Source organism: Panthera pardus, unplaced genomic scaffold (assembly GCF_024362965.1).
Source record: "Panthera pardus isolate Hobbes unplaced genomic scaffold, ASM2436296v1 HiC_scaffold_3, whole genome shotgun sequence".
NCBI lineage: Eukaryota > Metazoa > Chordata > Mammalia > Carnivora > Felidae > Panthera > Panthera pardus.
Window position 1 is genome coordinate 6,736,589 of NW_026526876.1, and position 20,264 is coordinate 6,756,852.

At 41.6% G+C, this 20,264-nt stretch overlaps 1 protein-coding gene across 2 annotated transcripts in view; it reads right to left on the reverse strand.

The window, feature by feature from the left end:
• Window positions 1-20,264, reverse strand: part of MAP2K4 (mitogen-activated protein kinase kinase 4) — a 134,330-nt gene that overhangs the window by 91,498 nt on the left and 22,568 nt on the right. For both annotated transcript variants that reach the window (XM_053893182.1, XM_053893183.1), the window contains one exon: window positions 5,038-5,140. In XM_053893182.1, the coding sequence (XP_053749157.1) occupies window positions 5,038-5,140 (103 nt within the window). The remainder of the gene's footprint in view (window positions 1-5,037; window positions 5,141-20,264) is intronic.

The following is a 20,264-nucleotide window of genomic DNA, read 5'->3' on the forward strand; positions in this document are numbered from 1 at the left end:
GACTGTGTTTTTATAAAGGAGTCCTTTAGGGCACCTGGGTGGCTCCGTTGGTTGAGCGTCCGACTTTGGCTCAGGTCATGATCTCCCGGTCTGTGAGTTCGAGCCCTGTGTCGGGCTCTGTGCTGACAGCTCGGAGCCTGGAGCCTGGAGCCTGCTTTGGATTCTGTGTCTCCCTCTCTCTCTGTCCCTTTCCCACTTGTGCTCTCTCTCAAAAATAATTAAAAACATTCCAAAAGAATTTTTAAAAAAAGAAGTACATCTTGAAATACTTATAGATAGAATAACATCTGAGGTTTGGTTAAAAATAAGGAAGGTGGAGAAATAGATAAAAACAGTATTGGCCACATTAACCACTAAAACTTCTATGTATTTGTCATGCAGATAAATACATACAGATTCATCTATAACTCTCTACTTCTGGATATGCTTGTAACTTTCCATAATAAGGGGTTAAAAAAAAACAGTAATAGGGGCGCCTGGCTGGCTCAGTCAGTAGAGTGTGCAACCCTTGATCTCAGGGCTGTGAGTTTGAGCCCCATGTTTCAGATTACTGAAAAGTAAAATCTTAGAAAAAGAAGAAGAAGAAGAAGAAGAAAAAGAAGAAGAGGAGGAGGAAGAGGAAGAAGAAGAAGAAGACGACAAAGAAGAAGAAGACGACGACGACGACGACGACGACTTTCCTTGTGGGGGAGGAACAGTAATAGAGAAAACTACCACCTGTAACACATTGGGAGGGAAACACTCAGCAGAGAGGAAAAATAAACAATAGTCCCAAAAGAATCATAGAGAGGATCCAAAGTTGGAAGGTACGAATGCCTAGAAGCAGAAAAGTTCATTAAAATTCTTTCTGTAAGAAAGGTCCAGTTGGTTCCTCCTTTTCTCTCTACCTCCCCCCACCCCCCCAAATGGGAAGACAGCATGTCTTTAAAGAAAATAAACATGCTATCTGAGGAGAAAGAGGCCTCTAATGGTGAATGTTGGCTCTACTCACTCTGGCATCTGAATATTCCTGGCCTGACAGCCAGTTCTCAGACCATTCACAGAATACTCACCTGTATCAGAGCTACCCATCAGCCTTCTAATTTCCTCACTCTCAACTATCAATGGACAACCAAGAATTACAAGACACATGTAAATAAACTAACACAAAGAAGAAAGACAAAGGAAAATAAAACTGACACCCTGAAGAAATGGATTGCCATGAGGATAGAAAAGAACCTTAAAATTCCAGATAAAGTAGGTGTGCCTGGGTGGCTCAGTCGGTTAAGCGTCCGACTTCGACTCAGGTCATGATCTCGCGGTTTGTGGGTTCGAGCCCCACGTCAGGCTCTGTGCCAACAGTTCCAAGCCTGAAGCCTGCTTCAGATTCTGTGTCTCCTCCTCTCTCTGCCCCTCCCATGCTCATGCTCTATCTCTCTCTGTCTCTCAATAATAAATAAATGTTAAAAAAATTTTTTTTTTTAATTCTAGATAAATTAAGAATAAGATACTAAAGGTGGCTCAGTCGTTTAAGCATCCAACTTCGGCTTAGGTCATGATCTCACGGTTCGTGGGATCGAGCCCCGCATCGGGCTCTGCGCTGACAGCTCAGAACCTGAAGCCTGCTTCAGATTCTGTGTCTCCCTCTCTCTGACCGTCCCCCATTCATGTTCTCTCTCTCTCTCTCTCAAAAATAAATAAAACATTAAAAAAAAAGAGTAAGATACTAAGAAGAAGCCACAATCCACTCATGGAAATTAAAATCAAATGCCAAAATAGAAAATTTCATAGAAGGATCAGTAAATAAGGGAAATCTAGGATATAGAAAAAGAAAACAAAGACCCAGGAAATTCAAAAGGTCCAACATCCAAACAACAGGAGACTAGGAAATACATGAAGGAATTGATCACAACAAAAGCAGAAATTTTCTCAGAAACAGATACCTGAACTAAATAAAATGGTTCCTCCATGCACAGAAAGATGATCCAGACCTAGATAGATCTTCATATAACTATAGAACAGCAAGAATAAAGGAAAAAAATGCTAAAAGTTTCCAGTGATAGAACTAGGTAATCTGCAAGTAACATCTGTGCTATATAATTAAACAGACTACACACAGTCCCCAAAACTTATCTGTACTTACACTCACCAGAATGTCATTCTCCCTTCTCTGCCCATCTTTCAAAACCCAATTCAAATCTTGCTTCTTTGTGAAAGGTTTCACCAAGTTGTTTATCCGAAAGTGATCTTATCCCCTCCTGCACCATTCATTTGACATTCAATCTGTGTTACTTTATGCCTCATTTCTTGAATCTCTACAGCCAACTGTTATTTCTTAGAATTTTATTTGAACTGTTGGTTCCCAGAAAATAAGGACACAGTTTTAATATTTTAAATCTTACATGCCAGATGGATGGGAGAGTAGCTCCTGGGAGCTACATCTCTCAACTTCATTAGTTGCTTATACTTCACCTTATCTTTTCCTAAATTCAAGAGCAAGTTTTCTATTTATATCTGTAACTAAAGTTAAAGGGGGAAAAAAAAGAGTTCAAGCAAATTTTAGAAGGAGGTAACACATATAAATGGCACAGAGGTAGCTTTTTCAAATCCCCACGCTGCAAGTAACCAACAGTGGTTCTTTAGTGCCCGATGGTGCACAACCCAGAGAAAGAGCACAGAAGGATCCCCTGATGGAAGGGTGTAGGGAGTCAGAAGACGTAAGCTGCCCTACATACTGAAACAATGGTCTTAAGGGGCGCCTGGGTGGCTCCGTCGGTTAAGCGGCCGACTTCGGCTCAGGTCGTGATCTCGCGTGATCTCGCGTGATCTCGCGTGATCTCGCGTGATCTCGCGTGATCTCGCGTGATCTCGCGTGATCTCGTGTGAGTTCGAGCCCCGCAACCGGCTCTGTGCTGACAGCTCGGAGCCTGGAGCCTGCTTCGGATCCCATGCGTCCCTCTCTCTGTGCCCCTCCTCTGCTCACTTTCTCTCTCTCTTTTGCAAAACAATAAATAACAGGTTGAAACGACGGTCTTTGACCAATACCAATGTTAGTAGTTTCACCTGTTCCTCATCCACATAATAACAGACCAGCACAGTAAGAAAATTAAAACGAGGTCTGGGTCTGAAATGTTTACACCCCAGAACCAAAATCTTAAGATTCTATCGTAAAATAGAATAAACACTTCTTATTTATAGAATAAGAATGCTTATTACCATGCCCTCTCAAACTTTTAACACCTGCTGGGACGAGACAAGGGATAAGAAACCTAGCTGGTTATAAGGATATTATAAAGTGGTAGGTTTAAATTAAAAAAAAAATGATGGACCCAAATTTTGGAAGAAAGCTTTTTTTTCACCCTGTTTACCGTTCACACACACACGCACACACAAGATTTTGTCCATGAATTCCCAAATACATGAAACTCTCAAAGGATGAGAGTACAAGTATGTAAATGTTTTTGCAGTTCTAAATGTAAGTCAGGGTGTTTTTCTGTGTGTCCAAGGGGGCTTTGAAAAAAAAAGAGGGAGAGGGGGAGGATCTGTTAAGTTGGGCGATTACTATATATCCTCTTTCGCAGACTTCAACTACGTAGTTCAGCTAGCAACCAAGGTAATAGAAATGGACCATGTTCAAGAATTAGTTTTGTACTAGCTTTCACCAGAAATTCTAGGAAATGAGGAAGGAGGTTCTTTTAAAAATGTTTCCTTGCTGCCAGAGTTCTGACTAATTAAGAGGTACTAAGAGTTTCCTTCCTCAATATAACCCCCACTTGATGTTTTCGAGGAGGTAAAAAGGCTGGGACGCTGAACTGAGCTCTGACAAGAAATCTCATTAGGAACACCAGTCTAATAAAATTAGCAGTCCTATTCCCAGTCAAATGAACTGCTGTCACTCTAGTTTTCATTGGTTTAAAGTCACAGGTGAAAACCTAAGAACGAACACACACACACACACACACACACACACACACACACACAGCCCCCTTCTATACTCTGATGGTTTAAAAATAACAAAATAGTTTTTAGCATTCCTATTTCAAGACACTCTACCTCCTGCCAGTTCGTTACTGTTTGCAAATACGACGCCTGCCAGACATCAAAAGGAAAGAAAGTAGCCATAAATGTGCTTTTTTGGGAAGTATGAATCAATTTGTAGTCTAACAAGGTTTGAATAAAAATTGTTAAGGAATGATTAAAAACTGCAGATACTATATTCTGACTGCTTTTTAAACCATACCTTCTGCCATTTGCTTGCTTTATCGTTCTCAATCCCGGAACTAGGAAAAATTAATTTTATGAACGTGAGTATGAATGTGAAGCCACTGGCTTTGACCCTTCATACTCATGATAGGTCTTGGGGGGTAAAAGGGGGAGGCATCATTATTTAATACATCACTTCACTTCAAAGGTGTCTGTAAATATTCTTCTGGAGGTATTTTAAATTAACAGATGTTTCTAATACACTCAGTGACTTTCAGTGATGCTAAAATATCATTTTTACATTTTAATAAAAATATTTAGGGAAAAATATATTTGTAGGGAATAAATTTTAAAAATATTCACTGACACCTGTACACTGACGGGCACACATTCTTCCAATTTACTGTGACATGAAAATCTTACAGGAATTTAGCTCATCATAATAAAATAGAATGGGACTCTATTTTGTCACCCAGTAAGCAGGGACGATTTGTACAGATCTAGAGGCGAGAGTTATGTTCCCTAAGTACCACTTACAATTTAAATGGAAATCCAGAGGGAAAGGTCTAAACGATAGTCTCAGTTCAGAAAGAGAAAAATGTTGACGATCTCAAGGTATCTGGATCTTCAGCTCTTTTTTCCCTTCAAGTTTAAACTTTAACAAGGAAAATTATGCTTCTCTACTTCAGACTACAGAATCAATAATTTTCTACTTAAGTTCAAATAGTAGTATTTCAAATGGCCCGTAAAAGAATGAAAATACCAACCCCTCAACTTGGGAAAATTCATAAAATACAGTAACGTTAAAACCGTTGCTTGAGCTGAGCCTTTTAGTTGATTACCAGGAATACTCACATGTGTGGGTTTTGAACTCCTGTAGGATTGGGATTCAGAGTAAACCTTGCTGTAGATTTGAAAGGTGGATTTGCAAAATTCAACTTCAGTGCTTTGCGTTTACCTAAGAAATAACAAATAAAAAGTAAAAGTTTCAAGCACTATAAAAGAGACACCACTCTGAGGGCATAAGAAATTCATACCAAAAAGCAGAAAAATGTGTTTTAACATACAGTTAATATAATATTTTGAAAGGCAACAAAGAATTTCTCAGAATTAAGAAACAGTAAATAAAAATGACCTAAAGTTGTTACTAACTACAAATCATCCGTTATGCTTCAATACGATAGAAAACAACGTTCAGTGTTTCAAGTTTATATTGTTCAGAGACGCTAACACTTTTGCAAATGAAAATACCACTACAAAAATCATTTACCTCAGCAAATATATTGAAAGATACTAAAGTATTACCACCTTTCCAGGGTTACACTTCGATGCCATAGTTTAATGGTTTTCCCTCAAACATAGCATAAATGACCGAGCGAAGAATCTCAAGCATTCTGCAACCATTACAAGCTAAAAAAAACATCATGGCACGGTCAACTTCAAGTTCGATACACTGGTATTTCAAATAATTATTTATCTTGAGCCATTTCTTTGGGGTTAGGGAAAGGGGAGGTAAGGTACCAATGTTTTACATTATGCCAACAAAACATGTCCAGTATAGAAAAGCCAAAAATTTCAGAAAGATAAAGAAGAGAAAAATACAAAGAGTATTATTTATATACCTACAGAATATATGAGTTTTTAAAAATATATATTATACATAAGTCAGAAAAGATAAAGAAAAATATACATAATATTATGTACAGAATATATGGGGTTTTTTTAACATATATTATATATAAGTCCAATTATCCCCAAATAATCATTGTCTCTTGGAAACTATTTTCTGTACATAGACACCCATTTTTTTCTCTACCATTAAAATCAGACCACAATATGTTTTGTAACATGCTATACTCACTGACCATATTCCTCTCTATGTCAATAAAGCTTACAAGATCATTTCTCTGGGATTCTACCGAATGGAAACTCTGTAACAAAGTCAGGTTTGTTAAGCATTTGCAACACATCTTAGCTTCCCGTAGATACTAAGGATACTTTTTTCCAGCATACACACCTCCTGGTTTGTTATGCATATATCTACCTTCTCAAACAACACGTCTACAATCCAAACCCTTTTCCACCCCTTCAGAAGATGTATGGGTTCAGAAGATGTATGAAGGGGCTCCATCTACTCAGCCTGGTGTTTCTGATGACAGTTGTAAGTTTCAGGGTGCCACACTAGCCGGACGGGACTGCAGGACAAGAGCAGAGAGCTCCTGGCCGTGGCTCCTGGATCAGCTCTGGGAGACGGGCTTTACTACAGGATAATGTGAATTCCCAAGAAGCCCAGACACATCATGTTCAGAAGTAAGCATGGGGGGCGCCTGGGTGGCTCAGTCAGTTGAGCGTCCGACTACGGCTCAGGTCATGAACTCAGTCTGTGAGTTCGAACCCCGCATCGGGCTCTGTGCTGATGGCTCAGAGCCTGGAGCCTGCTTCGGATTCTGTGTCTCCCTCTCTCTCTGACCCTCCCCCACTCATGCTCTGTCTCTCTCTCTCTCTCTGTCAAAAATAAATAAAACATTAAAAAAAAAAGAAGTAAGCATGGTACAACATGAATTTTCCATGTAACTTGCCCATTCAGGTGCCAAATATTTATTTTAAATTCAGTTTCATTTGAAAGCCAGTAGAGAAGAGGTTCTCTATAATTGCAAAAGGTTCTCTATGAAAATCGGCAGGTTTGTCTGTCTTAAAAAGCAAATTCCGTATATTACAAAAAAAAAACTTAAAAAATTTTAAGGGAAATCTGGGGAAAATCCTTGCAATACAAAACAGGAAACTCTAAATATACATAAAGACATCACACAAGTCAAGGAAAATAGAAAAATTGGCAAGGGTATGAAAAAGTAAAGTTTTGCTCAGTAAAGCAAAACTGAGAACAAATTAGGAAAGGCACTCACTAACACCAAAACCAGTTAAAAATTCTGTTCATGTGAAACTGGCAAAACTTAGGTCTCATTTATATATACACCTATTTTTCCCCCGACGATAATGGGTTAACGCGACCAGGTACACGAATCACTAATATCACACACTGCTGGTAAAAAAAGCAAATTGATAGGATTGTTTCTGATGAAATGTTCAGCAACATGCGAGAAAAAGTCTTTAATGAACAGGCTCTTTTACTTCTTGGAAATCTGTCTTTAGGAATTATCTAAAGGCAGAGGGCTATCCCCGGGCCTTGAAACCTAACGGAATTTGCTCTGCTGGATTTTGAAACTGCTTGGGACTGCTGTTTCCTTTTTTCCTTCAGTGTTCTCCCATTTTGAATGGGTATCTCCAGAAATGCGATCCAGTGCCTGACAAGGTCACTTGTCTTCTTGCTTCTGGGTTCGCGGATGGAGAGGAATCTTGTGCCACAATGGATCACACTGTCTCACCCATACCTGATTTGGATGATTCTGATGAGACTGGGGGTTGATGAACTGGTGGTGTCTAGATAAGATCTGGATTCGAGCTGATGCTGTGACCTCAGGCTCTGGGGGAAGCCGGAGCACCAAGAGTATCGTCCACACACGGAGAAGATGTAAACATTTGGGGGCCACAGGTGGACTGCAGTGAAAATGGAGGCCTTCAAAGATATCAGGTCCATGGGATGCCTGGGGGACTCAGTCGGTTAATCGTCCGACTTCAGCTCAGGTCATGATTTCGCGGTTCATGGGTTCAAACCCCGCGTCGGGCTTTGTGCTGACAGCTCAGAGCCTGGAGCCCGTTCCTGATTCTGTGTCTCCCTCTCTCTCTCTGCCCCTCCCCACCTCTCTCTCTCTCTCTCTCTCAAAAATAAACACTGAAAGAAGAATTAAAAAACAAACAAACAAAAAGACACCAGGTCCTAATCAATCCCTGGAACCTATGAATGTTACTTTATAGAACAAAGTTTCAGGAATTTAAATTAAGCTCTGGGGGCACCTGGGTGGCTCAGTCAGTTAAGCTCAGGTCATGATCTCACTGTTTGTGAGTTCGAGCCCCACGTCGGGATCCACACTGGCAGTGCAGAGCCTGCTTGGGATTCTCTCTCTCTCTCCTTCACTCTCTGCCCTTCTCCAGATCGCAAAGTAAATAAACTTTAAAAAAATAAAAGAAATGAAGTTCTGAATGAGCTCAATGCCTACCAACCCCCCAAATCAAAAGCTGAACACCACCTGTCATGTGGTTGTGTCTGGAACCACCCTATAGGGTGAAAAACCGAAAACACACTAAGATCAAATTCAGGACAATAACAGAACAAAGAATCATTGTGAAAACCATCCCGAGGAAAACACCAAAACTGGCCCTTTCTTCCAAAGCTCAGTTTGAGGGGACAGCAGCTAACCTTTGCAGGCAGACAAAATATATTACTACAATTAAAACAAACTGTTTTCTTGAAAATAAATATTTACACACACACACACACACACACACACACACACACACATCCTTCCTCAGCACTGCTTTCACACTTGAACAAAAATAAATTGGGGTCTTGAAGGCCATTTCCCGCAGAAATGAACAAGCACACAAACATCACACAATGTGACTTACACAGGTTAGGTCTGAACACATGCCATCTTCAACACATCTGCAACTGTCTTGAACGCTGTCCAAGCACATGTTCTGATCGTCCACCAACAAAATATGCTAAATAATTCTATAAAAGTTCACAGCCTCTCTAAGCGGAGGTGATGACTCAGGGCCTAGAACCAGTGCCAGGGGGTGTAGAGGAAGATCGAGTTGCATGGGCTGGTCCTGCAGGGCTCCCATTCTCCAAAGGCTGACCATTTGGAGATGAACTCACAGGGCAGTTTTGAGGAGGAGAAGGACAGTCCCAGAAAGTCAGTCAAAGACGAGATGTGGGGAGAGGCAGAAAGGAGCAGAGCAGTTTTTACGATACTTCAGAGAGGCTATCTCTGTGGACATGAACATTGTTTCCCCCAGCATTTCTTTTTTTCCCCCCATTCACTTTCTCTAAGTAAGAACCTTTATTATGACTGGTCCTTATCTTCTCTTTCTCACCCCAAAAACCTAAATCCTAAAGGCAACCCGTCACTATGCCAGTTATTTTTAGTGACAAAACTACACGCAAATACGACATTAGAGCAACAGGGATTTTTTTTTTTTTTTTCAAAAGCCTGCAACTTCTACAGGGAGTAAAGGGAGTAAGGAAGGAAGTTTTCCTACAAATGGCCTGTGGAGATTTTTAGAAGCTAACAGAGATTAAGTTATTTGTACAGCAGTCTTTAAACTAGCTGATCAAAAAAGATTATAAACTTGTGATTATAATTCTCCCTTTGGGGAGACTGTCACCAAATAATCCCCATCCCTAACCAGTCAACAGAGATAAACAGAGCCTCCCCTTTATCTACAGCAGAAGAGAAAACAGCCATTGATCAAACATCTTAAAGTATTCATAGGGAAGGAGTCTCCTGTGAGCGAAGACAGTCTTTGTGTACCTAAAAACTAAGTTCAGTGAAGCTGATAACAGAAAATGCTCTCAAATGCATATTAGATCGGTCTGAGAACAAATTTCACACGGATTGCCCCGGACAATCCCGATGTGGGTCAAATTGGCTACAATAAATTCTTGCCATCTGTAACCAAGAACCCTGACTGTTAAGGACAACAGTGTGTGCCCTCGTCCCATCATCATACTTCCAAGGCACTGCTCTACCCCTCAGGGTAATACTGCCCAACTCTTCTCATGCCGGCTCATACAGGAAATGAGGACACCTGCTTGGCACACCGGGAAGACCAGAATCTCCGCCAGCCCACAGGCCGACCCAGGTGGCTCACAGCCTCATGTCCCACTCAGGCTCGCCAAGGACTGGGGATCGACCTCTCTGCACCACCCTTTGAAGGTCTGGTTTCAAAGCTCTGCCTCAAACAACCTCTCCACATCGACCTCCAAATTCTTCCTCACGCTTCTCATGAAAGACACAGTCCCAAGGATGGGATCTTCAAGAACATTCCGATCTATGATTCTGAAGAACAAGGATTTGTCCACTGATATCCATACTCAGTAAGGCCTAGGAATGTGTTTGGCTTGTATTCTGACCACAGAGCAACTCACAGAATTTTGAAGGTGGAAGGAAGATATCTTTCAACTTTACTTGGCCTTAAGCAAGAAGACAAAGGAGCCATCCCTGAATATTGTACTCCACCAACTTCTCAAATGATACAAACCCTTAACATCACTTCCCACAATCGGCTAAGCTGGCCCAGTAGTTGAGTTTAACCTTGGTCAAAAATTCTATCCGAGAGCAGCCAAGAGTCTACCAGTCAACCATGCAAGATGACCAGTCTTTGCAATCTAGGTCACCAAAACCTCCTTCCCTGACCTTCCACAGATGAGGAAAAAGCATTTCCTAAGCACTATTTCTATTTCCAAAACATCAGAACCAGCCTGTCCTCAGAGAGACACTATGTCTACATGGGGTCCACCCTGTCGCTCCCTCCCATCCTTCTCAAGCCTGTTCCCATGATCAAATTGTGAGCAATTTTGTCCTAAATGTTTAACTAGCTTAATTTATCTTTGAATTCTACAAATCACCTGTAATAGGTAACTACAACAAAATAACAGTGCAACAAATATTTGTTGAATTCAAATTATTAATTTTTTTATCAACATGGCACTAACCTCTCATACAACCTAGTGGGCTTATTTTCTTTTATTCGATCATAGGAAAGCAAGATTCTGTTCCTCTGATTCAGAATCTTCCCACCCAACCTGTAAGAATGGAGACCATCTCTAAAATACTGCAGTCAATCTACGTACCTTCGACACGTGATTTCACCAAATTTGAAATAGTAACAGCAAAACTTCCCATTGTTGGTGGCAATAAAGATCACTGAAGGATCCAGCGATGCATCTAGAAGTTAGCTTTTTTGCTGTAATATTAATGCATCACTTCAGGTTATGTGGTAGATTGTTATCAAAATAGCCACCAGTGAATCACCTCTTTAGAATGTGACTATTCCCTGCCTCTCTAATCAGGCTGGAGTTCAGACTCACTGGGACCCCAAGAACACAGCAGAAAGGGTTGTTGTAGGACTTCCAAAGCTAAGCCTTTAGGAGGCCCACAGCGTCCACTTTCACCCTCTTGGAAAGTGACCAAGTCTAAACGTGAAGCAGCCCAAGTAGCGTCCTTGATGATGGAAATCCACATGCACAAGGTCCAGAGGTCCCAGTCATCCCCACTGAGCTTAGTCTCCACCCACAGACCTACTAGCTGAATACAGACACATAGCAGAGCTCAGGTTAAACCAGCAGGACCACCACCCAACTACCAAACAGAATCACGAAAACGTCAGTTACTCTTTAAAGCCACTACTCAGAAGCCAAAGGAGCTAGGTAGGAATAATCAAAAAACCAGTAAGAATCAGTCTCTCTTGAGATCTTAAGAACCCCCACTGCACCACTAGGGATTTCCCAGAACCTAGCAGAGGAAAAAGCGAGAACTGAAACTACGATGTACAAATCACTCACAGAACACCTTCAAAAACATGAGCGATTGACCTACAAGTACCCAGAGCATCCCGCCAGGGGACGGAGGGGTGAGGACCGCCTGAAATTCTCATTTCTCCCTTGGCTCTAACTCTTCATACCTCATTTCCAAATGGAGTATTCGGAGTAACTCGTTCAATTCTCTGTAATCACTGGCTATAAAATGAGGAACACACAGTTCCAACTACACAACTTTATATCCGAGTAATTTCAGAAACGAGAAAATAAAATCGTAAACAAGGACTTACTCTCATTTCCTTTTCTACCTAAATTACTACAGTGATGAGGGCCCTAACTTCTTTGATAAGCTCAAGAGAAGGGCAGGACATGAAGGATGTTAGACTCGGAACTGTCCGTTATGTCCCAGTCTTGCAATCTCCAGCAATCTGAGCATTGAATGAGTCACTGTCGGCTAATACCGTGCCGCGCCTCTCCTCCTCCAGCCCTGGGTACGTAAGAGTGAACGAGTTCCAAAAATTTATAAAATCTCACTTAGAACTCTGAACTCCCATAGATATCACAAAACACGGTTATTCATCCATACAGCTAAGCAGTTTGGAAGGTGGCTTGTTCTGGGTAGAAGAGATAAACAAATATATGCCAACAGGCCCTTCTGGCACAGTTCAACACTTTTGTGTGGAAGATGGATTTGGGGGAAGTCCAACGTAGTAATTCACATGGCCACAGGTAGAGAAATATCACGGTTATACACAAGCTATTGTGCCAGGTAGTATAGACAAAAAGACCGATAAGGCAGCTGGCTGACCTACCCACAAAGACTGCTTTGTTTCTCACCTTAGCAAAATTAAAAAGAAATGTGGTGGGAGGGGGCTAAATGGCAGACTAGGGGAGAAAATTACTTCTGCGAGACGCTAAATGATTATCACTGAAATACTGATAAAGATGACACAGGGCTATTTCTGCGGCCAAGCAATTTACACATCTGTAAAATCAAGACAAAAACAGTCCCTTACTGTTTTCACTGCTCTGGTGATGCTGCAGGGAGGATTCATATACCTTAAAAATACAATGGCTGGTAAAGAGTAACGAAAAAATAATGAAGAGTAATGAAAAAATAATAAAGAGTAATGAAAATAAAGAGTAATGAAAAAATGGCAACTAACTGTGAGATTAGTCAGAAGTACTGAAACCCAATTGAAAAGTTAATTAAATTATTAAATTCTCTAAAAAAGAAAAAACTGGGAAAATTGATACCTTTTAAAAATTTTTTCCTTAATGTTTATTTGACAGAGAGAGACAGAGCATGAGCAGGGGAGGGGCAAAGAGAGGGAGACACAGAATCCGAAGCAGGCTCCAGGCTCCAAGCTGTCAGCACAGAGCCCGACGCGGGGCTCAAACTCCTGAACTGTGAGATCATGACCCAAGCCGAAGTCGGACACTTAAATGACTGAGCCACCCAGGCACCCCTTGTCTGATACCTTTTAAACCAAAAAAATGTGTGAGCAACAAGAAAGAAATGCAACTGGCTCTGTAGATTCCTTTTAACTACTGTGCCAATAAAAGTCCCTGTTCTTACCCACAGCCAGCATCCCAGTGGTGCTCAACCGGAAACTAGGAAAACCAGTGGTAAAGCCCGACTACCTAGCCTTGGAGTTCGGCTCTTCTACTTAGTGCTATGCACTCTCAGGCAGGTGGCGTCATCTCTCTGCCACAGGCCCATTCCTGCCAAATGGGATTGATATTACCTTCCTCAGAGGGGGGCTGGCAGGAGGAAAGGAGTTACTGTGTAGGTCAGGGTCAGCCAACCATCACTCATTGTTTCCCACCTTGTATCATCCGCTGTGTGTAGGTTTACAGTGGCAACGTCCTGAACCAGGGTGGGTGGGAGGCCACTAACACCAGTGCTTCCTAAACATTAAGCATCTCCCTCATCTGATAAGCTCGGGCCTCAGAGGCTCTGTTGCCAAAGAAAGAACCGAAACGATTCACTCTCTACCTTGCCAACCTCTGGCAGATGATTCACAGACCTCTCCTGGGGTAGACAGATTTTTTTTTAAACCTGTAATATCGAGAACTCTGCTATTTCTCTATCGGTGCCTAGAGGGGTACTGCTCTGACACAATGGCATAACAATTTCTAGCAGATTCTATGGACTCCAGGCAAAGGCAAAAGAAGTGTTTTAGTTTCTGTAGACTACATTTTACTATGAGACCTTATTTGGTTAACAAAAGTCTTCAGGGAGAGTGTAAAGGCTGAAAAGCCCCCAACTTGCTCCCAAAGCTGATCAACCAACAATTTAAAAAAAAAATGTTTTTAGCTCATTTTCTATCACAGTAAAATGGGGAGTTCATCAAGTTTCCTGGAATGAAACAGACAATCTGCCCTAACATCCTTCCAAACTTAACATTAGAGAGACTCGTGATGATTCTTCGTCCCTTGATCCCACTAACCATTAGCTCTGACATTGATGACATGAGCCCCTCTATGGTCACCAGTAATTTTGTCTCAATTATGCACAATGTCACTATTATGAGTTTCTATATGCAGCCACACCTTTGAGCTAGCATTTAAGCCAACAACACCTGCTTTGATCAGACTCTGAGCCAGATGTCTCCTACCAACAAACAAATACAATTCCTCAGGCTAAACTGACCAAGTCCTGATTAATCCAAACTCTTTAAAAATACCAGAGAGACAGCTCATTCAGGATGACCAATGCAGCACAAATGTCAAGGCTTTATTGAAATAAACAGGACTTCAGATACTCATGCAGGTAGAGTCAACAGACTGGCCAGCAGAACTTGCTCTGGATTCCCATGGTCCCAAGCTCTCCTGTGAGGTCTGCAGGTTCTTTAAGGAGATAAAGAAAACAACTTTGTACCTTTGTACTTTTGTCTAAACTACAGAGCCCCAGCTGAAATGACCCACTGTGGGGGCTGGGAGGGTTGGGGTAGATATAAGGGACTGACTGATGGATTTGAGAGCAAATATCCCAGTTCGAAAATAAACAAAGAATATGAACAGGTAATTAACAAAAGGGAGAATACACACAGAATCCAAAGAACCATCAAATTCTTCTAGGTATCCACAAAATTAAAATTCAATTTTTGCCTCTAATACCACATGTAAATAAGAGGAATCCTTATGTTAATTTTTTTAATGTTTATTTATTTTTGAGAAACAGAGAGACAGCGTATGACTGGGAGCGGGGGGAGAGAGAGGGAGACAGAATCCGAAGCGGGCTCCAGGCTCTGAGCTGTCAGCACAGAGCCCGACATGGGGCTCAAACCCACGAACTGTGAGACTGTGACCTGAGCCGAAGTCGGACACTTAACCGACTGAGCCACCCAGGCGTTCCAGGAATCCCAACGTTAACGTTAATAACAGTATGAAGAAGTGGGCAGTCTTTTCAGAATTTTTCACAGCTGTACTTTCACATCGGTCTGTGGTTATGTGATGTCCACCATCCCCATGATACCTTAAGCTCCAGGAGCACAGAAATCCTATTTCCCACCTGCCTCCCTGCCTAGAACTGCACCTGATGCACAGATCCTTAACATCTGTTCAGTAGACAGATGGACAGAGACAAATAAATGAAGCTATTACTGCTGTGAATATAAACTGGTCCAGTTTCTAGAGGGCAAGATCTTGCAAACATCTCCAAATGTCCTTGATGATTAATGTAGTAAGTCCATTCCTAAGAATTCATTCTCTAGGAAGTTAAAGATTATGCAAAGAAAAGTATTCAGCATCGTGATATTTATGCTAGACTAGATAGAAAAATTACGACACATCCGTAACAGGAATACTACACCACCACCAAAAAAAAAACAAAAAACAAAAAACAACCCAGAAACAAAAACAAAACAAAAACAAAAACAAAACAAAAAAACCCACACCATAAAAGACTACTGACATTAGTAAATGTTAGTAAGAGATTTTTTTAATCAAGCAATAAGTAATGTGTCTAATAAACTATTTCAGTAAAGCATATGTGCATATGATCAATTTATAATACACACACAGGTCTTTCTCCAAAAGTATGACTGGTGATTACTTCCAGGTGCTAGAATTATGGGTCATTTTTTTCTACTTTGCTGTGTTTCCGTTTTTCTACACTAAGTATTTGTTGTTTCTCTTTCAATTATAATCTCCTTGCTACTCACACCCGAGCTTTCTAAAAGAGACCAATCTGTTCTCTAAACCCAAATTTACTGAGGCCTAGAGAACAAGTAAAATGTCCTTAAAAACACAAATCTAGGCACTTTCATATATATATCTGCTAATCCACCTTGAACATTTCCATACCCCGAAAATCTTGTAATATTTCACACATGATATCTTTTGAGATTTTTTTAAGGTGTATGTACCAGCTAAGTTCAATAATATTTTAATCCCCCCCACAGCCTCCATGGGAATCTAAGGGTAGAAATTCCAGTTACACACCCACCTTGAGAAGGTTCCAAGTGGACACCCATCCCTGCCAGCACACCTCCACCCCAGTTTAGGGGAGAAGGGGAAGAATGTGTAATAATGCTGAGCTTGTCATTTGTCCCCAGCTTGTTCGGAGCTCTCTTTTATACCATCACCCATCACAATTCTTAACAAGAAAGGTCTAACCTGCTAGGTGCCTGCACTAATTCCACTCACACAGCATTACTGCTCTTAGGGCGCTGAGAGTTCTGGCCAGGAAGGGGGAAGGTTTACAGCACAGCAGGTCAGTCCATAGACATAAGGGACTTCCTGGTGGATTTGAGAGCAAATACCCCAATTAGAAAATAAACACAGACTAGGAACAGGTAATTCACAAAGAGAGAGTACGCATAGAATCAAAAAAAAAAAACAAAACCATCAAATTCTTCTAGCTACTCTAGGTACTCAGCATCCCGTCCAGGTGCTCAGACACTTTAAATCCACGTCATGCCTAAAACTCACCCAAATCCACAGGGCGTTTATGTTAAGCCTTAAATCTTCCAACACATCAACAAGGGGTCCCACAGAGACAAGTGAGACACAAATGCTGTGTTGATCAAATCCAACAAAACTTGCCATTCAGAATGGTCAGTGAGCCTTTCTTCTCCGATGGGTAGGCCATGTGGCAACCTCTGCCTCCCAGTCAGACCCCTCCACACTCTACTTAAGTTCCTCATCAGCTCCCCAAAGTTTCAAGTTACTATGTTACCACGCACCAGTAGCGAGATATTAGGATTTCTGAAAAATCACCCACATAACGAACTCCTACCTTTTGGTAGCATCCTTCTAGTGGGACAGGGCACCTACTACACAAACTTGTGAAAACTGGGTCAAGAAAAGCCACAAGGCTTGCTCTGGTTTTCATCAACATCCCAGAGCCCACACAAGTGGCCTCCAGCCCACCTCACTGTCCAGGCAGAGGCAACGCATCGCACAGCAGATATTCTCAGAACGGCTCACTCGAACTCTAACAACGAACCAAAGTGCCCACCGGTCTTAGGTCACATTTATTTTTCCTGCTTGGTCAACCCCACAAGATCCTAACAATACCATTTGAACTTCCCGCCACCCATAAATGAAATAAGGACACTAACCATATTGTCTAATGATGCCATCAGTATTGTTTCAATCAGTGCTTCAAACCTTTTTCGTATGTGCCACCAAGTGAAGGAAAGAGCACGTGTACAACCCAATGAAGGAAACACAAGCCTGCTCTTGGCTAAAGGCCACTGACCTGAGCTGCAGCGAGTGGCCCCAGGCCGCAGGCCAAGGCATTCTGTGTTTCAGCTGACAGGTAACTTAGCGGCGCCCAGGTTGAGGAGCTAGGAAAACAGTCATATCAGACTTCTCCTCGAAGAGTTTACTTAGAGGAATGTTATTAGCCACAAAGCAGATATTAGTTTCTTAATTTTTTTGTCAAACATTAATGTCTTCCCTCATCTTCCTACAATGCCAATAAGGATTCCCACCAGCCATAAATAACTCTTCCAGACCCAATCCTATATGAATTTCACTAACGAGTAGGTTAGGATAAAGAAAACTGTAAGATACAGGCAATTTAGCATCACAGTGAAGGTACCCGTTTGGTCCTGGGAGATACAGCATAGGAATCTTTTTCACAACACAAAATCAACCATCCATTACCAAAATGATACGGTACCCATTCTTCTTTCCAGGTAAGTATAGATTAGCCCTCCTAGAAAGCTTACAGATCCAAAGCTCTGGGTCTACTGTGTGCAAGGTAGTTTTGCTGTAGTGTCTGTGTTGTAATAAAAAATGTATCTGGTACTTGTCCCAAGTACCTGGCACAGACCTCCTATGACCCTTCTAGTACCTCCCCCCCAGTGATAGAAGAGTCTTTTGTTATTCATAACAAGCCCCTTTCAACCAAACCAGAGATTATGCTAATGAAGGGACAGAGGAGAGGGCCTCTCCCACAGGCACTACACACACATAATTTCAGGACGGGATGCTGGTCTCCAGAGAAACAAACCTGGCAAAGAGGAGGGCTACAACTTTTAGCTCCACCCCCTAGCTTCCGTGGAGGGGAGAAGGGCTGGAAACTGAGTTCCATCACCCAATGGCCAATGATTTGATGAACTGTGCCTATGTAATGAAACTCCCATAAACTCTCCCCCAAGAAGGAGTTCCAGGAGTTTCCAGGTTGGTGAACACATCAAAGTACTAGAAGGATGACAAGCCCAGAGAAGGTATGGAAGCTCTCTGCCCGCTCTCTCCATACCTAGCCCTACAGAGCTCTTCCATTTGGCTGTTCCCGAGTTGTCTCTTTTACACTAAACTGATAAACGTAAGTACAGTGTTTTCCTGAGTTCCGTGAGCTGCCCTAACAAATAACGCAACCTGGGGGTCGAGTCAGGGGAGCCCTATCTAATTCATGATTGGCCAAGCAGAAGTGTGGGTGCCTAAGTACCCCACTGGCAGCTGGATCTGAAGTGGGGCCATTTGGGGGGCTGACCCCTTTAACGTGGGGATCTGATTCCAACTCCAGCTAGATAGTGTCCAGCAACTGAATTGTTGGACCCCCAGCTGATGTCAGAGAACTGGAGAATGCTTGGGGGTGAGAAAACACTGCAGTGTTAAAATCTGAAACACTGAAAGGTGAAGAATATGAGGTCAGTTTCAAGGAATAAATCTTTTCTTATTTCCATGAACACTTGTCGTTGATTGTTCTATGCTATCCAAATCTATAAGCAAGCCAAAAACAGGAGGAAAATACCCCAATTCAATTAGAGATAAAGTGAGAAAATGTGGTTTATGAATATATTTTCTCTATCATGTGTCAGTGGTCAATTTATAAATTGAATGGACATATTATCCACCTGTGACGTTGATTTAAGAAAGGTCTTCTTAGAGCAAAGAATGAACATACATGACCACGTTAGGCTAGCTCAGGAAAATCAGATAGAGGGTCTTATCTATTTCTCCTTTCTATGTGGCTGCTTAAGGATCACAGTTTACCTTTTATTCCAAGCTGACTTCACTCTGGGAAGGGAGAACACTAAACTCCCGTGCCGTACTGCCCCACTAGCTTATCCCAAAGCAAAAGTTCACACCACCATATGCGATTTCACCTGTAATAATCCTTTTTATCATCATATGTCACTAGGAATCCAGAAAGGCAACGGCAGGAATCAATTTCTTTCATATATACGATTCTGCATATATTTTCATTCAATTAAGGTAATTTGGAGAGCCTTCCGGTAATCTGTTACCACTAAACGGCACTCGTGAATGACAATGACAAGAAGGCTTTTACTGACCCTTTGTGTTGATGCAGAGACAACCTGCCCTCAAAAGTGAGCTGCTCACTGCTGTAAAGAAGGGGAATACAAGCCTTTTTCCGGTACCTTCCACTACCTAATGCAGAAGGAAAGCCTTATTTCAAAGATAACTCTCCCAATTCTAAAACACCAGCGGTGGCTCAGCAATCATTTAATAACTGCATAGGAGGGGGGAAAATCACACTATACCATTTTTAAATAGTCATCATTTACCACATAGCCACCATTTATGTTTCTTTCTTCAGGAACAGTCAGTATTTGAACACCAGCACCTCCCCATGCGGGACCTAAATGTTCATCCGGATGACTTCTGACCATGATAATGAGATCCGGCACTCCAAGGACTCAGTATTTTTCCTAACAGCACCTGCCGTATCTCAGCAACACAAGTATTTCCTGAATAAATGGATAATCCAAGGTCAGGTTTTGCTTCATTTTGCCCCCTCATTGATCAAAATACCTGTAACTAGAAATTAAGTTCTCCGAAAAAGTTAACCAGAAGCTTGAGCTAGAGAACTGCTCCTGCCAGAATTGCATGACACATGAATAGTACACCATGTTACATGCCTGCTATAAATTGAAGTTTTTGAAAGGTTAGAACTAAAGTAAGATTAATCGAGAGAGTAAATGGCAAAGAGGGTATGTTGTATCCCTTCTGCTTCCGGAATATATGGCACAGGAGAGTATTTTGATGGCAAGTTCTCTAATCAGTTACTGACAAACTGTGCGAGACCAAATCAGTTTCAGAACATCATAAAGGGGAGACTGCAATAATTTAGTTACAAGATGGGTAACTAAACAGGAATAGTAAGAAAGAAGAGCTGGTTAAGAAACTGCTATTACAGAAGGGTGAAGAATGACAC